The sequence below is a fragment of the Melozone crissalis genome, unplaced genomic scaffold, assembly GCF_028551555.1.
Source record: "Melozone crissalis strain CALT ecotype California unplaced genomic scaffold, PUWL_Pcris_2 ptg000016l_1, whole genome shotgun sequence".
NCBI classification, from domain to species: Eukaryota; Metazoa; Chordata; class Aves; order Passeriformes; family Passerellidae; genus Melozone; species Melozone crissalis.
Genome location: NW_026535794.1, coordinates 41,719,836 through 41,728,790, shown reverse-complemented (window position 1 = coordinate 41,728,790; position 8,955 = coordinate 41,719,836). Strand labels below are relative to the sequence as shown.

Below are 8,955 nucleotides of genomic sequence, written 5' to 3'. Positions count from 1 at the left end.
GTAGTGTTAAAAAACCCCATAAAAATGTCAGTACTGTCAGGAACTACTGCTTGCCATTTCTTGACCTTCTGTGTGGATGGAGGAAGAGAAATGGGCTGAGACTGAGTCATTACCACTGTAATGACTTTCTACCTGCCTGGATGCACTCCCCACCCACATCTCCTACCTCTGCCTATGGCCTTGTGAATTTACAACATTCCATCCCTAAAAAAATGCCATAGTATCCTCGAAGTTCCACTGTAGGTGTGGAGGTTTTGCCCCACTCTGTTTTAACACCTCTGAGCAGTTTGGTTAAAAAAAAAAAAAAAAAAAAGGCAGTTACAAAACCATTTCAAATAAAGTATTTGCCATCATAAATCTTAACTCCTATTTGAATAAGCATGATTCCTATTGACTTGCATGGCAACATTTTTGAGAGGAATATTGATATTTATCTGTCAAAGGTGTTTAATAAGCAACACCAGATTCATGTGTCCAGGATTGGTTTGTGCTGGTTGAATTTCTAAATTGCAAGGCCTGCTGACATGCCATGAGGAAGAGAAAAGTGGATAAATCACTGAAAAACACCTAAAGACAAAATTTTTAGCACTTCTTAAACACACTGCTGTCATGTATATAGGCTAAATGTGATGTCAACTGTCTCAAGCATTTTGGGGAACTGAAAGAATGCAAGCAAAGTCTGAAAGATCCTGTTGAAAAAGTCTTTCTTTGTTTTTGGTTTGTTTTTTTTTTTGGTTTTTTTTTTAATTCTGTGAATTGCTGACTTGCTGAGGCAGCCCTAAATGCAAGCAATGCTGAGGGCAGGACATGCCATTAACCTATTGCTATGGAGCTTTCCCTCACCTCCAAGGTCTTTTTGCAAAAATAAAGGCAACAGCTGCTGCCTCTTACTTTAGAAAGTGTGGAACAGTCACACTGTGGTTTGCCCAGCAATTAGACACGCTGTACAGGGAAAAGGGGAAAAAAAAAGTTTGTTCTCATAGCAACAAAATCAAGGTAAAAAACAGGGGGGAAATAATAGGACTGCCCACACTCAGAATGCTCAGCAAATATAAAACATCTGCTTTGATTGTTGCTGGCCCTGTCCTGTTCTGTATGGTTTGGGGGTGGGGACAGGAGGAGGGGAAAACTGATCCTGCTGATATTTTGCAACCTGTTTGCAAGCAGCACAAATTCAAAGCCATAAACATATAACATTAATGAACTCACAAAACACACATGTGGGAAGGACCAACCCTCCTCACATGCCTGTTCTGGAACACTTTGAGGACTTTGGGGTTAAGGTGAGAGGGAAAAGGCAATCCTGAATTTTCCACAATGTGCTGCAGACAGGACCATGCAAGTAACTGCAAAGTCAACTTTGCCTGTCTGCTGTGAGACTGCTCCTGCTCCTGTGAACAGCAGGATGACAGCCAGGTGGTCACAGCACATGCTTGGAAAGTCATCTTCTTATTGCATATTATTCCTATTTTTTGGCAGAACGCTTAGTGCAGAATTGCTGGTGTGGTGCTATACCAGTCCCCCCAGGCTCCTCCCCTAAGGGGCGGGATTTCTAATGTACTGGTAATTTCCTGGAAGCACTTTCTTTTAATAACTTTTCTTTTCCCAGGACATGGCTGTTTATAGATATATAGATACATATATATATATATACATACACACACATTTTTTATATATATATATGTATATATATATATATATAAAAATAGCAATTTCATAGTTATATACAGGCATTAATAAAGTGCATAATGTTATTGGCTGTTTTCAAATCCTTTTCCAGAGGAAGTGCTACCATATATAGCTCCTCCTACGACATGATGCTGGCCGCCAGTGCTAGGGTATGACTGCTACTCCCCCAGCTTGTAATTCCCAGAATACATCTCCCTGTCCAGAGCTGGAGCCCAAAGGGAGTAGTGACAGCCTCAGTCCTCCAGGAAGCAAGTCAAGGCACCGATCAAGACCTCTTCCTTTGCCAAGGTGAACACGTCTAGGAGCGACTTCCCTCCGTCCCGGAGCTCCCGGGCGTGCGCTACTTGGCGGTGGTCACGGAGCCGTCCTCGGGGATCTTCTCCTCGGAGCAGCTCCTCCCCGAGAGCCTGTCGTGGTGCCGGAGCTCGCTGAAGCGCTCGGCCACGCACTGCGCCGTCAGCCGCGCCTCGGGGTCGTGGTCCCAGCACTCGATGAGCGTCTCACACACCATCTGGATGCCCTGCACGGAGCACAGACACAGCGCCCGTGACGGGGCAGCCAGCAACGCCTCGCGCACAGAGCTGCTTCAGGGCCCTCAGAAATTTGGGGGTTATTTCATGTGTGTCCTGGGGGTTCTTTATGGGATCTGCTGCTTCTGTCATGGGGCATTGTTTTCTTTTTGTTTTTTTTTTGTTTTTTTTTTTTTAAGAAACCCTACTACAATATTTTCAGCGCTTTAGTTGGAACTGTCATTTCTGGGCATGTGGTCTGACCTAACAAGAACAGCGATGCTTCAGACTAGTGATATAGAATCAAGCAGGGTTTTTTTGTTTAATAAATATGATCAAAATTCTTGGATAATATGACCTCCTGCTCAACCCATGCATCTGCATGCTGAATTCTGCTTGGGTTTTTCAAACAGAATTCTGATTGCCAGCAATATTGGGCTGTACATCAGCTCTTTATGAATTCCTTGTAGACTACCTAAATCTATGTGCAAATATGGGCCACAGTCCCACAAACACTTAAGCACATCACTCACAGTTGTAACTGTTTAACCCTCATTTCAATTCCAATGCAAATGTTTTCAGGAGCAAAAAAACAGTTGCATCTTTGTAATGATTTTTATAAACATGAAGTATTTGCCACAGGAAACTGTGTTTTGTTTTATGACACTAAAAGCCCATTAAGTAGGATTTATCTTAAACTTATTTAAAAAAATAACATTTCACAACACTGCATTAATTGTATAATTTACCTAACTGGTGATGTTGACTGATGTCAATGCTAATAGCAGAATGTTACTGTCTGTATACAAATAACATTAGTTTTCTGCTGGCATTGAAATTACAAGCAGTAAATTAAATTAAATATTAAACATTAACTTGAAATCAATAGTGCAACAAATCTCATTAAGGGGGGTGTGGGGTAATTGTAATATGTAAATCTATTCCAGAATTTTATCATGATGAATAATGAGTTCATTACAAAAACACAACTGCAGAGGAAGGAAATTAATATGGAAGAGCCATTACAGTAAGAACAACTTCTATGGAGTTCAAAGCAGATCCTCAGCTGCTGCAAACTGTCACAGCACTGCGGAAACTGATGCATCACTGCATCTTAAACAGCACAATGTGAAACACTGAAGGGATTCAGGCAAAGGGAATCAAAACCACCTTCATTAAATGTCCTCTAAGCATGTTATCAGGCATCTCCTTCCTTAGACTCTTAGCTGAACCCTGTTGGGGCCAGCTGTGCCCATTCTGGTGACACAAGCACAAGTGCATGGCCTCCCAGTTGGTGGGGTTCTCTGTGCTGGGGCAGTTTGAGATGTGGGTTTTATATAGGGAAGAAACCTCTGAAGTCAAATGCAGGACACCTAGGTCCAAATCACTATCATTTTACTTGCTTTATAAACCCAAAGGTGATGAAATCCACAGTGTATCCTACAGCTCTATGCCAGTACCTCAAGCTGCAACTCTCTGCACGCTCAACCTTGCTGTCAAGGGCTTTTAGTGCTGGTAGTATCAGATACCCAGGTAGTATCAGATATCCAGGTTTCCCTCAAAATTCAACTTTCTTCCCTTGTTGAAAGCCCCTCCTCAATAGCCTACTCCTCACCGCTGAGTACGTAAGGAGCAAGTTCCTGCAGTCCAGGAAGGGGCTGCATTCTGCCATAGTCATCAGGCGGCAGGTGTTCCTGGCTGGAAAGATGATTGATTTTAGCCACTCACTTGGTCTTTTTTATGCAGCTGTCAGACTGATTTTAACTTCCTAAATGGAATTAAAAAGGGAGTGTTACATTGCTCCTGATGGAAATAGTAGATAGATGATATTCTTGGTTGCCTGGGCTTTTATAAAAGTTTGTGATACTTTCCTTTTGTCACTAAAGACCACTCAGCATATTTCATTGAGAAGTGGAATGACCAAGCCTCACTTCTCTAATATGATTCACATTTTATCTCTACTGATAAAACTACTGAGAGCAAAGGTGAAGAAATGCATGGTTTGGCTTGTTTCCATTCAGTTTCCTCTACTAAAAAATCTACCATTGCCTAGGAAGTGCAACCATGGTGCTCGTGAATGGAGGAAGCTGACAAAGTGCTTTGTGATATGCAAGGGAAATGGACTGCTAATGCACAACCTGAATAAAACCACGCTGGCTTGCTGAAGACTAATTTCCTATTTCATTAAACCTGTCAACAGTTGGGATACAACTATGGCTGGTTTCCATGGTAAAGTACTCAGATTTGCTTTTTCTGCTGAAGATCCTCTGTAGTAGGATGGTCTCCCTGGAAATGGGGTAAAACAAATTTGAAGAGTGCCCTTTTTGCAAAGCTACCAGTGGTGAATGGAGAAGGGCATCATGCTGCTTTAGGTGTTGAATAATGCTGAAACCAGCCTGACTCAAAGTTAAACACCTTGATAGTGAGGTGAAGATGTGGCAGATCTGGTGAACTACACAACAAAGGAACAAACAAGTGATACTATTAATAACTTATCTAAAACTGCTGAGCTGACTGAGCTGGCCTGGAGACATCTGACTGACAGTCAATTGCTTTATATTATGAAAGCCCAGTCCCACTTTTCAACAACAGCATCTTCTAACATAACTCCCTTGAGGAGTTATGTTAGAATACCTCAAGGTTACTCCTCGATGCTGAACAGAAGAGATTTGCCTAAGGTTGTTGGCATGGGTGGCTGACATCAATCTTAATTTAATAATTGTTTTTGCTGCCTTTAGTACAGTTGCTTTAATATGATTGCTTCAATATTGCTTCATAGTGCACACTATATGAGTAGTTACAGCTCCTACACTGTGTAGTACATAACTCTAAGACCTTTTTGTCTAGCTATTATCATAATAAATAATTTATACTTTTGTATCTGGTTTGGCACCTTAATCATATGGGACAAAGTTGTATAATGGTTCAATTGCACCTATATAATCCTTAAAATGTAAACTGTTGACAAAATCTGGGGCTAAGACTGAACCCAGCCACACCTCTAATTCTCTGAGAAGGAATTTAGAAAGCAAGGGGATCCTTTCTGTACCTCATGACTCAACAGAAGGGCTTCTCTAATAAATTTTGTCTGAAGCTCTCACTCTGCCTGCAACAGAGGCCCATGTGTGAAGTTGTTTTCTTTGCCCTTTCAGAGCCTACACACAGTGTGCTTTAAGGGCCTAACTATTCTGCGGCTCTCTGGATGATTTTTGGATCTCAGGCTTCCAATGTTTCTGTTTTGACTGCTTTTAGATTACACTGGTGTGCAGCAGGAATACCAGGGCATTGGGGCAGGCATGGTGCAGAGAACTGTGGTGCCTGAACCACGTCAGCACCAGTGCCGCTCTGTGATGGAGTCTCTCCATGTGTGACAGACCTCTCTATGCAAAGAGAGGCGCAGCCTCTTGGGCAGGGCACTGAGGTAAGGCTCAGGCTTCAGGCAGCAGCTAAATGTACAGTGCAGCTCCCACTGCCCACTGTGGTGCTCTTACCTGATGGTTAAGCCAGGAGCTGGGGATCTCGGGCCGCCCTCTGTCTCTCAGGACATTGTCCTTCATGCTTTCCACACAAGGGTGCTCTCGCACTTTGGAGCCGAAGGGGGGCTCATACTCTTTCACTTCTGGGAAAGAAGCAAACACAGGGAATTTAGCTGGGCTGTGCTGGTACCAAGAGTGGAGGGAGCTGGTTGTTCTCTGAGGAGTAGGAGCTACTGATTAGCTGCTCACTGCCACTGTTCTGCTTGACCAGCTCCAAACAAAGCAAAGGCAGTTGGCATTTTCAAAAATGTTTCAAATGTGTTTCTCACACACACTCCCTCCCTCCCCTTTTGTTTCCGAGCCAACAAAACAATTCTCATTTAAACTCTTTAGTACATAATAATATTAGCAACAGTCCAAGAAGCAGAGTAATCTATACTGGTTTGTGAGCCTTTCAATCTCTGCTGAGGTAAAACGCACAGAAGGTTTAAGGTGAGTTTTGCATGAGCCAAGCTTTTGAACAGTTGGTCACCCTTAGCTCTCCTGGAGTCCACACACACTTATCAGGTGAAATATAAACTGAAATATATCTAGGTCATGGTAGATGTGAATGTGGGGATTGCTAGGAAAGGGCAAAGATACAGTTAAGGAACAATGCTGGAAGCTGCCATACCGCCCTTGCTTACTCCTAAGCTGCATTCTTTTGTAGATAGTAGTAGTCTGCTCTTATTTTAGATTTCCTTCCCAAAATGGATCAGTTTTGGCCTGTGATACAGGGGAACAGCTTTCTGAAGGGGTTGCTGCCACTCTAGTTTTTGTTTGCATGTTGCATATTTTCTTTGCTTTTCTTTGGAGAGAGAAAGGAAGAGGCAGACATATGGGACCCTTGGAGAAAACTCAAGAAATCTCTGAGAGCGGAAATATTATAGTAGATGCTGACACAGTGTAGAAAATGCTGTGGTTTCTTTGGGAACAGATGGAGACTTTACTCACAGGCCTAATGACTTGCTGCTATCAGATAAAGATTTATGAAGTTGGCCTGTTCTGCTGCCTCTTATTTCTTTCTAGGAATTAATTGGGGGCAAGAAAAACTAAAGTATAATCTACAAAGCAGTCTGGAGAATGCATGTGAATGCCCAGATGATGTGTGAACAGAGACAAATGAGCGGAGAAACAAACCACTGCTGCATGATGCTACAACCAAATTCAACTGCAGTGCCCAGTGTTGCTCAGTCCTCTAAAGGGCTAAAAATTGCTGAGAATGCATGAATAGGGATTAAAGGCCCAGAAGAAATGGGAAGAACATCTAACACTTGGGTTTGTTTACTTTGGGAGAGAAAGGTAAGGATGGGGTTATATAATATGCTACTGAAAATAACTAAGGATCAAGATGACACAGGTCAGATCCTTCTGCCATGTCTCATGATAAAAACAAGGTAGTATTGAAGACAACTATCTTTGGATTTTTCTCCAAAGCCTTGAAGTCAGGCTGTAGACCTCACTTGCATGTGATGGCCATGAGACAAAGACTTTATCAGGCTGATGCTTAAAAAGAATGGCCAAGTTATAATAACAAACATTTTGGAAGGGATATTAAACCTCATGCTTCGAATGCTCAGCATTTAGAGATTCAGCTGCAAACAACTGTGTGCAGTGCAGCAGATCACCCATAGATGCCTCCTGCAGAGCCCTTCTTCCTTCTCCCTAGCCATCTGCTGCTTTGTACTTTCCACAAGATGCTCTGGAGAATGGCTATAGCCCAGAAACAAAACTTCCATCTTCTAAGACCCAAAGGCCAAAGTCTGCCTCACTCTCTTTCCTGTGCAAGAATGCAAACCAGTTTCATCCACATTAATCTGAGTCTGAGATGATTCAGCCAAAATATATTTGTAAGACTTTAGCCCTAGAAATGAATAGGGAAGTTGCCATGTTGCTAGTCAGACATGGGTTAGCATGCAGTGGATGCACAATGATTATACTGCACACACCTATATGTTCAAAGCTAACAAAAATATTAAAGTTCACCAGGAGAATTTAAATCACATGACCTAGATGGCCATTTCCTGCACCATCTCCATCAGTCATGGTTCAGTTGTGGCAGTGGTCATGGACACCAGCCAAGGTTCTGAGATCTTGCAGGGTGAGGAGTTAGAAGAGTCTCAATGGCCAACAGAGGGAAGCTGGTGCTGTGATGCTGACTTGTTGTTCCCTCTCACTAATTAAATCTCAAGGTTGCTCAAGTTAATGAGATGGTTCAAGCAGGAGAAGGGAAAACTCTTCCTGGCAATTGATAGGTTCATAATACATTTTTTCTGTTTGAGAAATTGTTTGTAAGTTATGACCATTCTTCTTCCAAATATAAAGATTGAATAAATTTTTCAGATTTGGATTTTCTGTTGTTGCTTTGTTTTTGTTTATGGTAAAGAAAGAAAAATTTAGGCCAGATGCCAATTCACTGTAATGACTTTCTACCAATACAGTCATACCTTCCCTCAGGTTGAAAAGCATGTGGCATCTCCTTGCTATTTATTATCATGCTTCTCTTTCCCTTGGAAAGTAAAAAAAAGCCCACTAAATCCTCATGCAGTAAGTCATCCTAATGCTGTGGAATCTCAAGTGTCAGACATGTTTTGCAGTAGTAGCCGGTGTTATTCATGGATCATGTTTATGTGCTGCAGTAGATGTAACAGATGTCAATTTGAGGTAGTTTAAGATGTTTGTCGCTAGATGCCTGTGTGTGGCCATATACAGAGGCTGATTCTATTTCTCATGCCTTATATGTTTCTTTTCATAGGTTTTAGACCAGCTGGGCACCAAAAATGACAACTGGATGAAGGACCATAAATATATCAGGAACCATGAACTACAGAACCTTTAGCATTCAAAAATGGCAGACTTCCTTCAACTTTAACCTCCAGCATTTAATCTTTATGGTTGAGAGCTGACTTGCACTACTAACTGCTGAACCTCTAGTTTCTTTTGACATTGGCCTAGCTATAGTTTTCAGAAAGGCAGGGATAGGATTTTTAGCCCCAGAGAAATTACTGAAAGTCTATTTGTTCTGTGTGATGAAAGCTTTGAAAATTTGGCTCACTTGTGATCTTTTTCTACTCTAAGCTTTTTGCAGTGAAATTTTCTTTGGGTCAGAAGAGCATACCACAAACCCTGTTGACACTCCCTTATGTGATCTATCTTACTGATTTCCATGGGACAACTTCTCATGTTGGATGATGTTTTATATGCAGGATCAAAGCAGGAGTGAGGTGAAAGGCCAGCAGAAG

General features: G+C 42.0%; 1 protein-coding gene across 3 annotated transcripts in view; it reads right to left on the bottom strand.

Annotated features, from left to right (window-relative positions):
- Nucleotides 1-1,713: 1,713 nt before the first annotated feature.
- The window catches only part of TGFBR2 (transforming growth factor beta receptor 2), a 58,750-nt gene continuing 51,508 nt past the window's right edge, over nucleotides 1,714-8,955 (bottom strand). For all 3 annotated transcript variants that reach the window (XM_054273822.1, XM_054273823.1, XM_054273824.1), the window contains exons 6-7: nucleotides 5,690-5,817; nucleotides 1,714-2,209 (exon numbers count right to left, since the gene is read on the bottom strand). In XM_054273822.1, coding sequence (XP_054129797.1) covers nucleotides 2,030-2,209; nucleotides 5,690-5,817 — 308 coding nt within the window. In that variant the 3' untranslated portion in view covers nucleotides 1,714-2,029. The remainder of the gene's footprint in view (nucleotides 2,210-5,689; nucleotides 5,818-8,955) is intronic.